General features: G+C 47.0%; 2 protein-coding genes and 14 non-coding genes across 20 annotated transcripts in view; 7 read left to right on the forward strand and 9 right to left on the reverse strand.

Annotated features, from left to right (window-relative positions):
- The first annotated feature begins 55 nt into the window (after positions 1-55).
- On the forward strand, positions 56-219 carry LOC136935517 (U1 spliceosomal RNA). Its single transcript, XR_010874965.1, has one exon. It is a non-coding gene; the product is annotated as a U1 spliceosomal RNA (small nuclear RNA).
- A 119-nt stretch (positions 220-338) lies between these two features.
- LOC136934566 (5S ribosomal RNA) lies at positions 339-457 on the reverse strand. Its single transcript, XR_010874880.1, has one exon. It is a non-coding gene; the product is annotated as a 5S ribosomal RNA (ribosomal RNA).
- Positions 458-858: 401 nt separating this feature from the next.
- On the forward strand, positions 859-1,022 carry LOC136935540 (U1 spliceosomal RNA). The gene has a single exon (XR_010874967.1). It is a non-coding gene; the product is annotated as a U1 spliceosomal RNA (small nuclear RNA).
- Positions 1,023-1,141: 119 nt separating this feature from the next.
- On the reverse strand, positions 1,142-1,260 carry LOC136934633 (5S ribosomal RNA). The gene has a single exon (XR_010874886.1). It is a non-coding gene; the product is annotated as a 5S ribosomal RNA (ribosomal RNA).
- A 405-nt stretch (positions 1,261-1,665) lies between these two features.
- On the forward strand, positions 1,666-1,829 carry LOC136935551 (U1 spliceosomal RNA). Its single transcript, XR_010874968.1, has one exon. It is a non-coding gene; the product is annotated as a U1 spliceosomal RNA (small nuclear RNA).
- A 119-nt stretch (positions 1,830-1,948) lies between these two features.
- Positions 1,949-2,067, reverse strand: LOC136934577 (5S ribosomal RNA). Its single transcript, XR_010874881.1, has one exon. It is a non-coding gene; the product is annotated as a 5S ribosomal RNA (ribosomal RNA).
- Positions 2,068-2,464: 397 nt separating this feature from the next.
- On the forward strand, positions 2,465-2,628 carry LOC136935562 (U1 spliceosomal RNA). The gene has a single exon (XR_010874969.1). It is a non-coding gene; the product is annotated as a U1 spliceosomal RNA (small nuclear RNA).
- A 119-nt stretch (positions 2,629-2,747) lies between these two features.
- On the reverse strand, positions 2,748-2,866 carry LOC136934588 (5S ribosomal RNA). Its single transcript, XR_010874882.1, has one exon. It is a non-coding gene; the product is annotated as a 5S ribosomal RNA (ribosomal RNA).
- Positions 2,867-3,281: 415 nt separating this feature from the next.
- LOC136935573 (U1 spliceosomal RNA) lies at positions 3,282-3,445 on the forward strand. The gene has a single exon (XR_010874970.1). It is a non-coding gene; the product is annotated as a U1 spliceosomal RNA (small nuclear RNA).
- A 119-nt stretch (positions 3,446-3,564) lies between these two features.
- LOC136934600 (5S ribosomal RNA) lies at positions 3,565-3,683 on the reverse strand. The gene has a single exon (XR_010874883.1). It is a non-coding gene; the product is annotated as a 5S ribosomal RNA (ribosomal RNA).
- A 415-nt stretch (positions 3,684-4,098) lies between these two features.
- Positions 4,099-4,262, forward strand: LOC136935584 (U1 spliceosomal RNA). Its single transcript, XR_010874971.1, has one exon. It is a non-coding gene; the product is annotated as a U1 spliceosomal RNA (small nuclear RNA).
- A 119-nt stretch (positions 4,263-4,381) lies between these two features.
- On the reverse strand, positions 4,382-4,500 carry LOC136934611 (5S ribosomal RNA). Its single transcript, XR_010874884.1, has one exon. It is a non-coding gene; the product is annotated as a 5S ribosomal RNA (ribosomal RNA).
- Positions 4,501-4,901: 401 nt separating this feature from the next.
- Positions 4,902-5,065, forward strand: LOC136935595 (U1 spliceosomal RNA). The gene has a single exon (XR_010874972.1). It is a non-coding gene; the product is annotated as a U1 spliceosomal RNA (small nuclear RNA).
- Positions 5,066-5,184: 119 nt separating this feature from the next.
- Positions 5,185-5,303, reverse strand: LOC136934622 (5S ribosomal RNA). Its single transcript, XR_010874885.1, has one exon. It is a non-coding gene; the product is annotated as a 5S ribosomal RNA (ribosomal RNA).
- A 714-nt stretch (positions 5,304-6,017) lies between these two features.
- Positions 6,018-12,173, reverse strand: atp6ap2 (ATPase H+ transporting accessory protein 2). The gene is made up of 9 exons (XM_067252975.1): positions 12,068-12,173; positions 11,092-11,222; positions 10,861-10,989; positions 10,351-10,446; positions 10,071-10,208; positions 9,928-9,981; positions 7,452-7,601; positions 7,146-7,265; positions 6,018-7,023 (listed from the first exon to the last, which is right to left on the reverse strand). Exons 1-9 carry the CDS (start codon positions 12,141-12,143, stop codon positions 6,829-6,831), a joined length of 1,089 nt encoding a protein of 362 aa, XP_067109076.1. The 5' UTR covers positions 12,144-12,173; the 3' UTR covers positions 6,018-6,828.
- Positions 12,174-13,140: 967 nt separating this feature from the next.
- bcor (BCL6 corepressor) overlaps positions 13,141-17,100 on the reverse strand; it is a 29,333-nt gene continuing 25,373 nt past the window's right edge. For all 5 annotated transcript variants that reach the window (XM_067257960.1, XM_067257950.1, XM_067257968.1 and 2 more), the window contains 5 exons: positions 16,066-16,232; positions 15,819-15,964; positions 14,688-14,765; positions 14,416-14,560; positions 13,141-14,338 (listed from right to left, as the gene is read on the reverse strand). In XM_067257960.1, the coding sequence (XP_067114061.1) occupies positions 13,780-14,338; positions 14,416-14,560; positions 14,688-14,765; positions 15,819-15,964; positions 16,066-16,232 (1,095 nt within the window). In that variant the 3' untranslated portion in view covers positions 13,141-13,779. The remainder of the gene's footprint in view (positions 14,339-14,415; positions 14,561-14,687; positions 14,766-15,818; positions 15,965-16,065; positions 16,233-17,100) is intronic.

Raw genomic sequence — 17,100 nt, forward strand, 5'->3', positions numbered from 1 at the left:
GGTGACTGCGGCAGCCCTGGCACCTGGGTGAGGGCACCCGTTTCCCTTCCAACTCATACTTACCTGGCAGGGGAGACACCTTGATCACGAAGGAGGTTCACCCAGGGCGAGGCTCGGCCATTGCACTTCGGCTGTGCTGACCTTTGCGAATTCCCCAAATGCGGGAATCTCGACTGCATAATTTCTGGTAGTGGGGGACTGCGTACGCGCTCTCCCCCGAACATGTTTGTGAAAAATAATCTGGGAATCCTGAGACAGGTCAAGCCAAGCGGTTGAGGAGCTGTGTGACACGAGGTGGGGAAACAGTACCCCCTGCTGGTGAGAGAAGAGGAAAAAAAAGCTTACAGCACCTGGTATTCCCAGGCGGTCTCCCATCCAAGTACTAACCAGGCCCGACCCTGCTTAGCTTCCGAGATCGGACGAGATCGGGCGTGTTCAGGGTGGTATGGCCGTAAGCGAAGGAAGCTGTGGGTCATAGGCTACTTATAGATGACACCGCTCTGCCCAGTAGCTCAGCTTGATTTGCGATTCCTCCTTAGTTTTTTGTGGTCAGTTTCAGTTTATTGTTACTGTAGGTATTGTCTCTCTCTCTCTCTCTCTCTCTTTCTCTGTGTCTCTCTCTCTTCAAGGGGCAGGGCAAGGGAGGGGTGGGGGGATGGGTGAGTGGGAGGTGGGGATGGTTCCCTTCCGCCCGCCCCTTCCATTGGCTGTTTCTTTCTGCATGGGTGAGTGGGAGGTGGGGCTTGCTCCCTTCAGCCCGCCCCTTCCATTGGCTGTTTTTTTCTGCCTGTCTGCTCACCGCGGGTGACTGCGGCAGCCCTGGCACCTGGGTGAGGGCACCCGTTTCCCTTCCAACTCATACTTACCTGGCAGGGGAGACACCTTGATCACGAAGGAGGTTCACCCAGGGCGAGGCTCGGCCATTGCACTTCGGCTGTGCTGACCTTTGCGAATTCCCCAAATGCGGGAATCTCGACTGCATAATTTCTGGTAGTGGGGGACTGCGTACGCGCTCTCCCCCGAACATGTTTGTGAAAAATAATCTGGGAATCCTGAGACAGGTCAAGCCAAGCGGTTGAGGAGCTGTGTGACACGAGGTGGGGAAACAGTACCCCCTGCTGGTGAGAGAAGAGGAAAAAAATGCTTACAGCACCTGGTATTCCCAGGCGGTCTCCCATCCAAGTACTAACCAGGCCCGACCCTGCTTAGCTTCCGAGATCGGACGAGATCGGGCGTGTTCAGGGTGGTATGGCCGTAAGCGAAGGAAGCTGTGGGTCATAGGCTACTTATAGATGACACCGCTCTGCCCAGTAGCTCAGCTTGATTTGCGATTCCTCCTTAGTTTTTTGTGGTCAGTTTCAGTTTATTGTTACTGTAGGTATTGTCTCTCTCTCTCTCTCTCTCTCTCTCTTTCTCTGTGTCTCTCTCTCTTCAAGGGGCAGGGCAAGGGAGGGGTGGGGGGATGGGTGAGTGGGAGGTGGGGATGGTTCCCTTCCGCCCGCCCCTTCCATTGGCTGTTTCTTTCTGCATGGGTGAGTGGGAGGTGGGGCTTGCTCCCTTCAGCCCGCCCCTTCCATTGGCTGTTTTTTTCTGCCTGTCTGCTCACCGCGGGTGACTGCGGCAGCCCTGGCACCTGGGTGAGGGCACCCGTTTCCCTTCCAACTCATACTTACCTGGCAGGGGAGACACCTTGATCACGAAGGAGGTTCACCCAGGGCGAGGCTCGGCCATTGCACTTCGGCTGTGCTGACCTTTGCGAATTCCCCAAATGCGGGAATCTCGACTGCATAATTTCTGGTAGTGGGGGACTGCGTACGCGCTCTCCCCCGAACATGTTTGTGAAAAATAATCTGGGAATCCTGAGACAGGTCAAGCCAAGCGGTTGAGGAGCTGTGTGACACGAGGTGGGGAAACAGTACCCCCTGCTGGTGAGAGAAGAGGAAAAAAAAGCTTACAGCACCTGGTATTCCCAGGCGGTCTCCCATCCAAGTACTAACCAGGCCCGACCCTGCTTAGCTTCCGAGATCGGACGAGATCGGGCGTGTTCAGGGTGGTATGGCCGTAAGCGAAGGAAGCTGTGGGTCATAGGCTACTTATAGATGACACCGCTCTGCCCAGTAGCTCAGCTTGATTTGCGATTCCTCCTTAGTTTTTTGTGGTCAGTTTCAGTTTATTGTTACTGTAGGTATTGTCTCTCTCTCTCTCTCTCTTTCTCTGTGTCTCTCTCTCTTCAAGGGGCAGGGCAAGGGAGGGGTGGGGGGATGGGTGAGTGGGAGGTGGGGATGGTTCCCTTCCGCCCGCCCCTTCCATTGGCTGTTTCTTTCTGCATGGGTGAGTGGGAGGTGGGGCTTGCTCCCTTCAGCCCGCCCCTTCCATTGGCTGTTTTTTTCTGCCTGTCTGCTCACCGCGGGTGACTGCGGCAGCCCTGGCACCTGGGTGAGGGCACCCGTTTCCCTTCCAACTCATACTTACCTGGCAGGGGAGACACCTTGATCACGAAGGAGGTTCACCCAGGGCGAGGCTCGGCCATTGCACTTCGGCTGTGCTGACCTTTGCGAATTCCCCAAATGCGGGAATCTCGACTGCATAATTTCTGGTAGTGGGGGACTGCGTACGCGCTCTCCCCCGAACATGTTTGTGAAAAATAATCTGGGAATCCTGAGACAGGTCAAGCCAAGCGGTTGAGGAGCTGTGTGACACGAGGTGGGGAAACAGTACCCCCTGCTGGTGAGAGAAGAGGAAAAAAAAGCTTACAGCACCTGGTATTCCCAGGCGGTCTCCCATCCAAGTACTAACCAGGCCCGACCCTGCTTAGCTTCCGAGATCGGACGAGATCGGGCGTGTTCAGGGTGGTATGGCCGTAAGCGAAGGAAGCTGTGGGTCATAGGCTACTTATAGATGACACCGCTCTGCCCAGTAGCTCAGCTTGATTTGCGATTCCTCCTTAGTTTTTTGTGGTCAGTTTCAGTTTATTGTTACTGTAGGTATTGTCTCTCTCTCTCTCTCTCTCTCTCTCTCTCTCTCTCTTTCTCTGTGTCTCTCTCTCTTCAAGGGGCAGGGCAAGGGAGGGGTGGGGGGATGGGTGAGTGGGAGGTGGGGATGGTTCCCTTCCGCCCGCCCCTTCCATTGGCTGTTTCTTTCTGCATGGGTGAGTGGGAGGTGGGGCTTGCTCCCTTCAGCCCGCCCCTTCCATTGGCTGTTTTTTTCTGCCTGTCTGCTCACCGCGGGTGACTGCGGCAGCCCTGGCACCTGGGTGAGGGCACCCGTTTCCCTTCCAACTCATACTTACCTGGCAGGGGAGACACCTTGATCACGAAGGAGGTTCACCCAGGGCGAGGCTCGGCCATTGCACTTCGGCTGTGCTGACCTTTGCGAATTCCCCAAATGCGGGAATCTCGACTGCATAATTTCTGGTAGTGGGGGACTGCGTACGCGCTCTCCCCCGAACATGTTTGTGAAAAATAATCTGGGAATCCTGAGACAGGTCAAGCCAAGCGGTTGAGGAGCTGTGTGACACGAGGTGGGGAAACAGTACCCCCTGCTGGTGAGAGAAGAGGAAAAAAAAGCTTACAGCACCTGGTATTCCCAGGCGGTCTCCCATCCAAGTACTAACCAGGCCCGACCCTGCTTAGCTTCCGAGATCGGACGAGATCGGGCGTGTTCAGGGTGGTATGGCCGTAAGCGAAGGAAGCTGTGGGTCATAGGCTACTTATAGATGACACCGCTCTGCCCAGTAGCTCAGCTTGATTTGCGATTCCTCCTTAGTTTTTTGTGGTCAGTTTCAGTTTATTGTTACTGTAGGTATTGTCTCTCTCTCTCTCTCTCTCTCTCTCTCTCTCTCTCTTTCTCTGTGTCTCTCTCTCTTCAAGGGGCAGGGCAAGGGAGGGGTGGGGGGATGGGTGAGTGGGAGGTGGGGATGGTTCCCTTCCGCCCGCCCCTTCCATTGGCTGTTTCTTTCTGCATGGGTGAGTGGGAGGTGGGGCTTGCTCCCTTCAGCCCGCCCCTTCCATTGGCTGTTTTTTTCTGCCTGTCTGCTCACCGCGGGTGACTGCGGCAGCCCTGGCACCTGGGTGAGGGCACCCGTTTCCCTTCCAACTCATACTTACCTGGCAGGGGAGACACCTTGATCACGAAGGAGGTTCACCCAGGGCGAGGCTCGGCCATTGCACTTCGGCTGTGCTGACCTTTGCGAATTCCCCAAATGCGGGAATCTCGACTGCATAATTTCTGGTAGTGGGGGACTGCGTACGCGCTCTCCCCCGAACATGTTTGTGAAAAATAATCTGGGAATCCTGAGACAGGTCAAGCCAAGCGGTTGAGGAGCTGTGTGACACGAGGTGGGGAAACAGTACCCCCTGCTGGTGAGAGAAGAGGAAAAAAAAGCTTACAGCACCTGGTATTCCCAGGCGGTCTCCCATCCAAGTACTAACCAGGCCCGACCCTGCTTAGCTTCCGAGATCGGACGAGATCGGGCGTGTTCAGGGTGGTATGGCCGTAAGCGAAGGAAGCTGTGGGTCATAGGCTACTTATAGATGACACCGCTCTGCCCAGTAGCTCAGCTTGATTTGCGATTCCTCCTTAGTTTTTTGTGGTCAGTTTCAGTTTATTGTTACTGTAGGTATTGTCTCTCTCTCTCTCTCTCTCTCTTTCTCTGTGTCTCTCTCTCTTCAAGGGGCAGGGCAAGGGAGGGGTGGGGGGATGGGTGAGTGGGAGGTGGGGATGGTTCCCTTCCGCCCGCCCCTTCCATTGGCTGTTTCTTTCTGCATGGGTGAGTGGGAGGTGGGGCTTGCTCCCTTCAGCCCGCCCCTTCCATTGGCTGTTTTTTTCTGCCTGTCTGCTCACCGCGGGTGACTGCGGCAGCCCTGGCACCTGGGTGAGGGCACCCGTTTCCCTTCCAACTCATACTTACCTGGCAGGGGAGACACCTTGATCACGAAGGAGGTTCACCCAGGGCGAGGCTCGGCCATTGCACTTCGGCTGTGCTGACCTTTGCGAATTCCCCAAATGCGGGAATCTCGACTGCATAATTTCTGGTAGTGGGGGACTGCGTACGCGCTCTCCCCCGAACATGTTTGTGAAAAATAATCTGGGAATCCTGAGACAGGTCAAGCCAAGCGGTTGAGGAGCTGTGTGACACGAGGTGGGGAAACAGTACCCCCTGCTGGTGAGAGAAGAGGAAAAAAAAGCTTACAGCACCTGGTATTCCCAGGCGGTCTCCCATCCAAGTACTAACCAGGCCCGACCCTGCTTAGCTTCCGAGATCGGACGAGATCGGGCGTGTTCAGGGTGGTATGGCCGTAAGCGAAGGAAGCTGTGGGTCATAGGCTACTTATAGATGACACCGCTCTGCCCAGTAGCTCAGCTTGATTTGCGATTCCTCCTTAGTTTTTTGTGGTCAGTTTCAGTTTATTGTTACTGTAGGTATTGTCTCTCTCTCTCTCTCTCTCTCTTTCTCTGTGTCTCTCTCTCTTCAAGGGGCAGGGCAAGGGAGGGGTGGGGGGATGGGTGAGTGGGAGGTGGGGATGGTTCACTCACCTTGATCACAAAGGAGGTCCACCCAGGGCGAGGCTCGGCCATTGCACTTCGGCTGTGCTGACTTTTGCGAATTCCCCCGAACATGTTCGTGAAAAATAATCTGGGAATCCTGAGACAGGTCCAGCCAAGCGGTTGAGGAGCTGTGTGACACGACGTGGGGAAGACAGTCACTTGTGTCACAGGTTATTTACAGATAACACCACTCTGCCCAGCCAATCCAACATAGCAGCTCCGCGAGTTTGAGCGGGCTTCATATCTGATACCTGTTCATATTTTTTACATATTTCCCAGACATGGATTAATCGTAGTCATTTATAAACAGACACAAGGTGAAGAATAATTTAGGTTGTATTTTATTGCACATTTAATTGTGAAATTAAGATTCATCACTCCTTATGATCAACCAAAACATTTAGTCATTTTAGCAGACGCTCTTATCCAGAGCGACTGTGACCATGAATTTCCAGTTCAACACAATGGGATTTCACGTCACCATTTTTTAATCCATGCTAGCACACCGGATAAAAATCACAATACAGATAAAGCCAGTTTAATTTAAGATACTTATTTTATATCCATCTTAATATGTACACACATTTCACCTCACTTACAACAGTTTCATATTGCAAAACAAACTACACACAAGTTATGTCGGTCAGGGCATCACAATAATAATTTGATTCAACCAAAAGTTGGAACCACCAGAGAAAGTAAGGAAATTACGACCACTAAGGAAGGGACACCCTAAATGGATACATGTGAAAAGTGAGGTTGAAAGCTTCACAGTATCAATTTACAGTTGAACTGTCAAAGTTGAACTGTTATCGTTAGTACAGCTAACCGATACATGAAGATCAGCAGGCTACTTCAGCAGGCTATTTCTACAACTCTTAACTACAGGTCAAATTTTATTGGTGAATGTATGTGATAGATTATGTTTTAGTGGCCAAAAATAGCCATTACTTAACACTTTGATAAGACATTCACAACAAGCCAATATCTATTGTCTTTAGGCCCCAATGTAGATCTGAATGGACGTAAAATCCCATTTGGTACAATGTAGAATAGACCAATCAGTATTAGTGAAACCACAACATCAGGCAGGTCCCACAATATTTAAGTTTTCTAATAAAATCTTGACAGATGTATATGGAGACCAGGGGTTGGTTTGGTATTGGCCCAAGATACAGTATATCTTCACACAAATGTAGTTTTCAGACAAACAAAAAATGAACACACTGACTAAAAGACTACACATGGGAGAGTTTGGGAATGTAAACGAAAGGGTGGATCTCAGTCCATCCGGATCTTCTGATTGGTCATCCTGTAGATGATGCTGTCATAGCCGGGGTCCATGTTCCAGAGGTTGTAGGCGATGGCAATGACGGCAAGAGCCAGGATGATCATCAGCCACAGAATTATGTTAAAGATGACTGCATACTGAAAATTATACTTGTAAGCCAAATTATAGGGGCTGCCTGGATTGCTCTGCAGGGGCCACAGATAGGAGAAAGAAAACCAAAAATTAATACATGGAGACATGAATATATATTGTAAAAGCAAGAGCAGCAAAGTGTATGGTCCTGTCCGTTTCATAAAATGAGACTCACGATTTGTTTGGACTCAAGGATAGAACGTGACTTTCTGGTCAATGGTGCCTCAAAGTTCTTCACTGTGACTACCTGCACCACAGCATTGTTGCCATAGAGACCATACAGGTCCTCACCAAACTACAAAAGTAAAGAGTCAGAGAGAAATGTCAGAGACAACCAAATAAATAAGTACAACGAAATCACTTCTCTGTAGGAAACGGTGCCATTTTCATAATATTATGACAAGGAAGAGACAGAACGGAGATGGAACAGTAGAGAACGAAGTATGCCCCTTTTCAGATAAACATGCTCCAGCCATCATACCTTCTGCAGGACAGCAGTGAGGATGGCCGTGGCGTCCCGGTATTGGGTGGAGTCCTGTCCGTAGCGGCGTCCCAGCTCCTCCAGGCCAGACAGCTCCAGGGAGTAAAGGTCAGGGGAGTGATCTTTGGCCAGGTGGCGGTGCCTCTGAAGCTAGGGAACAGAACAGAGGGGACCAGGGGACTACATTTCTGAACACAGCCAGCAAGTGTGAAACCTTGGTGAATTCCCAAAAACTTGCCTCACAGCATCGCTTGAGACCACACACCATTTGAACACAAAATAATGACAAAGTAACTATGCAAGATCATCTTCCCAAGTAATGATTGTTGTAATCACTTATATTCAATCTTGAATCAAATCCAGCTCTAAATCAACCTTCTAATTCAGATGGAGAAAAATCCAGTCTCATTGCTTGTACAGTGTTTCCTCTATGTTGATTTTGGTGTGGCGGCCCGCCATGGCAACATTAAGTCATTTAGCAGACGCTCATCCAGAGCAACATTTCAGCTGCTACGATATCAGAAATAGGGCTGTTCAAAAGGCTGTCTATCAGCAGTGTTTGTTAGAGTGCATGTCGGAGAATAGCACGGACACACGCTTCACACCACGAGCGGGCACGTGCGCCACTGTGCATCTTTGAGAACTGTAAGTCGTATAACTTATATTGTTAGTTCATTTAAGCCTGTTATTGTATTAGTCTATAGTTCTTGCAAATTTAAATTAAGTTAACCGTTGATTTTCGTTGTTTGTATTCTTCACCTGCTAGCTAAATTGCACGTGGCTGTTGATTCGGTAGCGATTGCTGAATGCCCTTGCCCTTGTTAGGTGCATTATTATGCTGAAGTAGTTACACTGCATTAAAATAATGTAATTAATAGTGGGTTTATTATTATTATTTGGTACAGAATGCTTAGCCTATATGTCAAGATCAAATTAAGCAGACAGTGTACACGTTCTTTAGAGTGGCCTACCTTAATCGATAGGCTAGGCTACAGACAATTTACAATAAGTTGTTAAGTCAATTATTAATTGGCAGCATTTATGCCATTTAGAACATACTTTATGAGTGGAAGGTGTCTTTAAGTAGCCTAACCTTATTGCTTTATGGGAAACAGGACAAAAATATGTGCAATATATGTGGGGTTGTTGTTCAGACAGACCTGTCCCCACTGCTAAAAACAAAATCCTAAAATCCTAAATGAAACTGCAAATGTTTACCCTTCGACAGGTCTGCAAACGCCTTTGTAAGCAGATATTTGTTAAAACGTTTGTTAACCGAGACCGTAGGTCGAGGCGACAAAGCGTTTGCTGACCTGTCAAAGATTTAACATTTGGTTTCTTATATACTACAACAATACGGGGTAGATCCCAAATCAAACATGGTGAATCTGGAGCAGACGCCATGTTGTCAGAGCAATCAGCTGCACTTGCACTGGTGACGTCACTACATCGCCAAGGCAACATGTCAAACAACTCTGTGGAGTTTCAAAAAACGTTTGTTTACCTCTGCCAACTTTCAGGAGGTATACAAACTGCAAATGTTTACTCCTCGACAGGTCTGCAAACGCCTTTGTAAACCGAGATTTGTTAAAACGTTTGTTAACCGAGACCGTAGGTCGAGGTTTACAAACAAATCGTTTTAACAAATCGAGGCGACAAAGCGTTTGCTGACCTGTCGAGGAGTAAACATTTGGTTTCTTATATACTACAACAATACGTTGGAAGATCACAAATCAAACAGGTTGAATCTGGAGCAGATGCCATGTTGTCAGAGCAATCAGCTGCACTTGCACTGGTGACGTCACTACATCTCCAAGGCAACATATCAACAACATCAATTCATATTCTGTCTGCTTCAGATACTTCTTTAAAACGGGAAGCGATTGCGGGGCGTTTGCGGATCTGTACAAAAACCATATTTGGTTGTTTTAGTTTTTTTTTTTTGGCAATTTAGGCTACTTTGTTGCCGAACAGATGCCACGTTGTTAAGGTCAGTGGCTACATCTCCAAGGCAACCGCTTGTTGCTAGGTCCGTAAAAACTTTTATTTACCTCTGCGAACTTTCAGGAGGTATATAAACGGATTTATTAACTTTTGAGAACGTCTTCTGGACCAATAGGAACAGCGTATTGGTCCAATTGTTACACTAGTATATAAGAAACAGATTTGTTAACTTTTGAGAACGTCTCTGGACCAATAAGAACAGTGTATTGGTCTAATTATCATACTAGTATATAAGAAACACTGTTGTAACATTCCAGGTTGTTATAAAAATTGGAACTTATAGGCTGGCCAATTAACTTTTGCACACAATGTTTTTATCTATTGGTGTGGTTAAATTGCATGCACCTTTCTCAAAAAACTTTCAATATACATTTAACACATAATAGAAAGAGGACACTTGTGAGATAGTTGTGAGAATAAGCCGTTGTAAGGTCCTATTTCGGAGACAGATTGAGGGAGGAGACAGTCTTACCAGAGCTGTGATGTCATGCAGCACCTGGACCTCCGACAAGAAGAGAAGATCAGCCTGAGAGGGAAAGAGAGCCAAGGGTTCAGACAAGCTCAGGTGAAGTAATTTCATGATAATACTCCTCCCTGACAGTGGTGTGTGTTGACCTCTGCATTGCGGCTGAGTGAGTTGAGGGGCAGGGAGGTAACTACAGAGCCGTCCTGAGATAGACGTGCTCTCATCTGCTGGAGGGTGACAGGAAGGTCCTCAAACACGGCATTGGCCTTGCCCAGCATGTACAACCTCTGCAGGGTAGGAGAAAAACACACCTGCTTGGTACTGTACAAGGCAGTTGTGGGCCTTAACATGCAAGAAATTCACATCCACATTCAATAAAGGAGATCCAACTCGATTCTCTACATAGAACTTATTCCAGGAATACAGTACCTCATCGCTGGGGGCCAGCTGAAGTACAACAGGAGTGTCCTCAGAAAACAGAGAGTGGACCGTCTCAGCCACACTGTCTAGCGTAAAGGGTACAGGCTGGATGAAGATATTGGAAACAAAACATAGAAGTTTATACAGTGACAAGTCTGAGTCATTACTGGCATGCCTGCAGTCCAGAGTTTTTGACTCTCCAGAGTCAGTGATATCATAGAGTCAAAGACAATAAAACGGAACATTGAAATAATATGGCTAAATGAGTAGCATGGCAGTTACAGTTTGAACATGGCTCAGCTGCCGATGTCAGCCATAGGAGATTCACATACATTGATAACAAACACCCCACTAGCAGGGTGTTTCAGAGCTTAACATTTGAGTTTAGCATTTGAACACGTTCTCAATTAAATTAGTTTGAAAGATTCTAGAAAGCTCAAAAAAAAAAAAAAAAATCCCTGGACTTTACTGTCCAAGGCCTGCCATGCCATATTACTTCGAGAGGCCGTGCAGACATACATTCTCCAAGGGGTAAGAGGCCACACTCTGGGGCAGGTTTAGGCTGTCAACTCCACGCACAACCACCAGCATGTTAGCCCTGGGACGTTGGAACAATGGACCAGCCCGCAGACCTGGCCAGGAAAGATCCTACACACACATAAATGATAACTTTAGATGATGGGGCATTTGAGGGGCAGGGGCAGTGTAGATTAAACAAATTTCCACCAATTTAATTTCTATTCTCCAAACCTCCTGAATGGAAAAGCCCATGGTGAGAGCCACCAGGTCTGGGATCTTCTCTCCTGAGATCAACCAATCTCCCTTTTGAAAAGACACATACTCTGGTGCCTGCAGCACGGTCAGTCTGTCTCCACTGACTCCTATGTAAAAAAAACAACATAAAACATCTGTAGGTCAATTCCTTATGGGAAGTTAAAGACACCAATGAGGAACAGTATCTATGTATAATCCAAGATGCCTGAGGTTTCCATTTAGTTGGTTAGGCCTTACTCACCGTCACACCGTTTCTGACAAAGCTTATGCTTTGTTGGTTTGGAAAGACTGGGCTGACTATGAGACCAGGACAGATGGCATACTGTAACTGCTTAGTGTGACTAGGTAGTTAAATTGACGAGGTATTGGCCTAGTAAATTGAACTCTTTATTAAAAATGTAAAATAAACTGAGAACTCTATTATAATGAACGGATCCCGTGCCTCTCGAAGAGGAACTGAGGTGAGGAAGTAACGTTGTCACATGATGAGCCACTCTCTGGAATGCAAGCTAGGCCACTACATTTTACAATCAGCAAGAAAGGCCTGGCGTTCTTATTAATGACATAAAAGTTAATCTAGTTATGGAAGCCAATCAATAATGTGTGAAAACGCTGCAATTCATTACGTCTTGTCCTCCTTTCCTCGTTTAGCTGGCTACTGTAGTTACAGTAGCTAGCAACGACAAACTCTTCATGAAAAATATAGGCAAAATACACAAATAAATTGCTTGCCTCTTAGTGCAACTGATTATTGACTGATGATAATAAATATCATGTTTTTCAAATGTCGAATCGCATTATATTTTGCTCGTTGGTGGCAAGCTGGCCTATTCCATGGCTACTGTTAAGTATGGTGCATTCATTTGGCGAGTGGAGACTAGCTTGTATACCAGACAAATTATGACTACTACTAGCGAAAATCTCTAACACACAAAAGTATATCTTGTCTTACCTGACGTTACGGCTGAGAAGATCACAAACACTAGGACAAAAAGGGAGTCCATCCTTCGGTGATTTTCCAGCGACATCTTTCTCCTTGCTAGAGAGCTTATGAGTGATCAGCTGACTCGGTGGATGTCATGGGGGCATTACGGCAATGCATTGTGGGTCAAGAAAAGTGGTAAATAAAATGTTGTACAAAAAAACACATTGTGATTGACTACACTGAATTAAGATAAATACAAATTATAGAAAGTAAAAAAGACAAATTAAGAACGTTATTTTAAGAAATGTGGCCTTAAATGTGGCCTGCTGTACCCTACACATCCATAAGAGGACGATATATGACCATAAAAGGACCATCAAGAAGCTCCATCGTGGCAATACTGTATACAGGGATAATGTGGTTTTCAAATACATCTCCAAAAGTAGAAAAGTAAGCATGTTGCATGTAAGGTCAGGTGGGGAGCCATCGTTAACAGGCAAACCTGCATCAAGCCCAACTGCCACTGACCTTTGTCATCAGGTTCACTAGTAGTTCTTAGTTCAAATGGGAAAAATGCTGAAGAGACCAAAACAAACCTTGGTAGCAGGGGCATGCTGGTTTGATGCTGGTCTGATGCCTCAGATCCTTAATGACTTGGTAGTTTCAGCCAACTATCCTTGTGTAATTAGACTGTCCACAACTAAATTATAACAGGTACACAATGAAACAAAATGTTAAGAAACATTTTCTGACAGCTAATAATACCAAATACCAGAAGCTGAGAAAATGGTGATTGCTCACAGACTTCAATCATTGCATGTTAAAGATACGCAATCATTTATGTGCTATGATTTTGTGCCCAACTGTCCAGGGTCACATAAAATGGACATGGGTGCAGTATGTAGGGAATGTGCTGGTTTTATATTTAAGGTTTCCATAATATGTATGGAAAAACAACTCGGATTAAAGCCAACAGCACTTAAACCCCTTGACGGGATACAATGAAATTACAGTACAGAACAAAAGTAATACAAAAACAATATATGTAACCTCACTGCCACGGGAGCGTTTTCAGAGTACACAGACAACAGTATTAATTCAGCAGTTTTTATTTATTTATTTAAAAGCAACTTTTGTAAAATATAAATACAAATGAAGAGATATTTCATTACAAAGGGAGAACAAAAAAGACAGCCCAAAATGTATTTCACTGTCACCCTGTTATGTACAAGCAGTATGCAAGTTGTTTTTCATTCATATTGTAATATTAAACAATCATTTCTTTATTAAATTAGAGGCTAAATTAAAAGCTGCATTTGAACACAGGTACAAAATAGCACCTGAGGGTCAAATCGAGCACAAAGTTTAGGTCAAAAAAACAACAAAAAATTTGCATGCGTCACAAACACACGTGTGTGTGTGTGTGTGGTACACACACAATTGTGAGCAAAGAGATAATTCAAAAGAGAATGTTTCTTGTTAGATCTCTATATTTATACTATACTTATATTAATACACATTTATAAAAAAATAAGACCATCTTTAAGTTACAAGACATTTCTCAAAGAACCCATTCTCTTCTCCAGCCAGCCAGCCAGCAAAGATGACCGGTCCAACTTGGGGCAGGGCTATGTAACCAGTCAACCACAGTTCAGAGTTGAGTTTTAGGTACTTGGGGATCATCATGGCTTCAGTTCATTAATCAGCCTATCATGTGCTATGCATGTCAAGATAAAGGGTCACGATCCCTGCTTAGCCTTAGCATTAGCATCAGCCTTAGCCATTACATTAGCCATAGCCTTAGCCTTAGCCTTAGCATCAGCATTAGCCATGGCCCTGGCCATGGCCTTTGCATTTGCCTTAGGGTCCATCTTAGCCATAGCATTATTCTTAGCCATAGCCTTCATATTGGCATTGACATTAGCCTTAGCCATAACCATTGCCTTAGCGTTAGAAATTGCCTTAGAGTTGCATACTGCTTTAGAGTTAACCACAGTATTAGTCTTCTTGTTAGCCTCCTTAGGCTCATCCCAATGGTCATCCAGACACTCCAGGCTGGAGCCCAGCATGGTAGCCAGCTCAGGGCTCCCCTCCACAAGGTCCAGCAGCTCCTTGCTGTCTGGTTGGAAGGCGTCCAGCTCGTCAGGGCAGGAGAAGAGCTGAGACAAGGAGGCCTGGCGGTAGAACTCTGCCTCGGCCACAGTCACCACCTCCAGGTGGGGGAAGGTGGAACGGAAAGACCGAGCAGATATTCTCAACCTCTGCAGCACATCTGAGAGAAGAAGCCAGTTTCTGGGTCTGAGCGGGAAGAGAAGGAGTTAGATAGTGTTTGTGTGTGTGTGGTTCTTGTGTGTTTGCAAGGCATGGTTACTTACCCCTGGGAGAGTGAAACCTGGATGTTGTAGCAGGGAAGGAGAGGGCGGTCGGAGAACTCAAATTCAAACACCTCCCTCGGGTCTTCCTTCTCTGGTCCCGGGGGCTCTGCTAGGATGTCAAACACATACCCCTCATCGGCAGACTCTGAAATGTACACACACACACACACACACACAAATGACACAATAAAGACAAAATGTTGCTTGATTACATGGAATACAAAAGACACAAAACACATCGGGAACCTCAAACATTGCTAAATTTAACTCACCACACACTGCACTGCCGTAGAATTCCCAGAAGACCCCCGGGTCATCATCTGTACGACCCTGCAGGTCAGCAAAGTACTCTACCGAGGGAGACCACAGAGAAAAGACACAGAAATGAGGCATAGTGTCAACAGAAAAGAGAGACCAAATGTGGGAGGGAAAGAGAGGAGGGAAAGAGAGATAAAGGTTTAGCTGCTACATCACGGGGGTGGCACACACAGAGCCGGGCTGACTGCCAGTGAAGAGGCGTGGGGCGACTGGCGTGTGTTCGGAGGGATTAACAACCTCAAGATGACTGGGACCAGGTGGGGGGGAGGAGTCGATACTCCATTGTGTTGGAAGTTTCATGTTGGTCGGTCTCGCTCACCATTTCACTCATTGAATCTCTCTCCCCTCTGCACCCCTTTTCTTGACATTGCTGCTCCATGCTCAACATTACACCCTATTGACCTGTCCATCCAGCCCTCCTTTCTCAACTCTGTCTAGCACAACATCTTTTTACCCTCTTCAAAATCACTGTCCACCTAATTATTTATTGGCTCTAGTTTCTGCCTTCTTATCCCCCTTTCTTTCCTCCCCCCTCATCCCCCTCTTCACCAGTGGGCCTGCTGTGCTGACTGTCCTGGACATAATTGGCTTTTACTTGTTAGGCCCTAATAGATGCTACTGGCTAATGTTTGTATGTGTGTGTGTCTCGTCTCTGTGTAAACAAGACGAATCATTTTTGTGAGCGTTCATAGAAACACCTACTGTAGCACAATACAAATACATGCACTGCAGCATACACCAGACAGACGCTCTAAAACACAGACAAGCACACAAACACCCACTCTCGTACACACATACTGGTCAGTCCTCTCATTATCCCACATACACTAAGCAAACACATTTTCTGTTGCTAGGAAACTTGATAGATCAGTGTAGCATCTGTGTGTGTGTGTGTGTGTGTCTGCAAAAGTGTCTATGAATGTGTATATGGGTGTGGGTGGGTGAACTATGTGGCATTTTGTATCCAGATTACTCCAGTTTAGACAAGGTTACATTAAGGTATAGCAGTAAGATGAAGGTACATTAGGGTATAACGGAAAGATTATTAAGGTATAGTAGGAAAAAGTCTATTTGGAGGTAGCTACCGGTGAGGAAGCGCTCCATGCTGTGACTGTGGGTCATCTTCAGCAGGCCGCGGCCAGAGTAGGTGGCCAGGGTTGGATCAGCGCCATAGGACAGCAGCACACGCACCACATCCAAGTGGTTGTTCTCTACCGCATCATGAAGGGGCCTGGGGGAAATCACACATGGAGGGGTGAGAGTATGTGTGTGGGAAAGAGAAATTATAAATGTGTGCCCGTGTGAGTATTTAAAAAGTGTGTGTGTGTGTACCTGGTGCCATCCTGCGCGCTGCAGTTGATGTCGGCACCATGCTCCAGCAGGTGTGTGACTATGTTGATCCAGCCACGTGCACAGGCCTCGTGGAGAGCGCAGTAGCCAGCGTAGTCACGGTGGTTCACCTCACACACACGGTTCTCCAGGCAGTACAACACCACTTCCTGGGGGTGAGAGAGCTGGGGGGTAAGTGTGTACAAAAGCAAGGCACAACAACCACACATACACACACACACGAGCTAACACTTCCCATTCACAGACACCAACACATCCCGTTCTCTAGACACAGTAACCCACAAACACACCTCCAGAAACAGTAACAATACCATAGACACACACACACACACAATTCCTGCCTAACGCAGTACCCTGTAGAAGAGTGAGGGAGGACTGGAGAAGACTGTGTGTGTGTGTTCTCTTTAACATCTGTGTTTACACAACTAGTGTGACTCACACACCCACACACTTCAGCCTCTGCCCCTTACACAGCGTAATCTGGACTATTCCAGGTCAGCACCAGAGGACAGAGCCTCTGGTTTCTGTAGCAGGAAGAGACCTGCCATCCAGAAGCAGTACCATGGACAACAACCCTGGTACAAGCCACCCAGGGCAATTACCAATTAGCTGCCAACAAACTCAACAGCTATACGACTACTTGGTGATCAGGTAAGCAAGTCAATGGTAGGCCAGTAAGAAGCACCTAACAAGTCTGCCGTCTCTACCCACCAGACAACACTGCCACCAGCACCAATGCCAATGACTCTTGGTTGATCCCTTCCCCTTGAGGTCCCGACAGCCTTGGTCCAGGGAGAGCCAACCTTAACTCTCCGCACACGTCCTCTATCCCTTTGCGCAAACCTTAAATAAATGCCCCTCAGGGTTTACTAGAGTGTTCACCCACCATAGCACACACACAACTCATTAGCATCAAGCAATTGGCATCCGACCTCCACCTCTATACAAAAGCTGCAATGCCATCAACTCTGTGTTTAATCCATTTGAACTTGTATTAGGAAAAAAAATATGTTGCCT

This window comes from Osmerus mordax, chromosome 2 (genome assembly GCF_038355195.1).
Source record: "Osmerus mordax isolate fOsmMor3 chromosome 2, fOsmMor3.pri, whole genome shotgun sequence".
NCBI lineage: Eukaryota > Metazoa > Chordata > Actinopteri > Osmeriformes > Osmeridae > Osmerus > Osmerus mordax.

Excerpts from the sequence above, each read along its gene's own strand:
- atp6ap2 (XM_067252975.1), bottom strand. The coding sequence starts at position 12,143 with ATGTCGCTGGAAAATCACCGAAGGATGGACTCCCTTTTTGTCCTAGTG. Across the intron at positions 10,209-10,350 it reads AGCTGGCCCCCAGCGATGAG|AGGTTGTACATGCTGGGCAA; the intron begins GTACTGTATTCC and ends CCTACCCTGCAG. Across the intron at positions 7,266-7,451 it reads TCACTGCTGTCCTGCAGAAG|TTTGGTGAGGACCTGTATGG; the intron begins GTATGATGGCTG and ends TTACTTTTGTAG.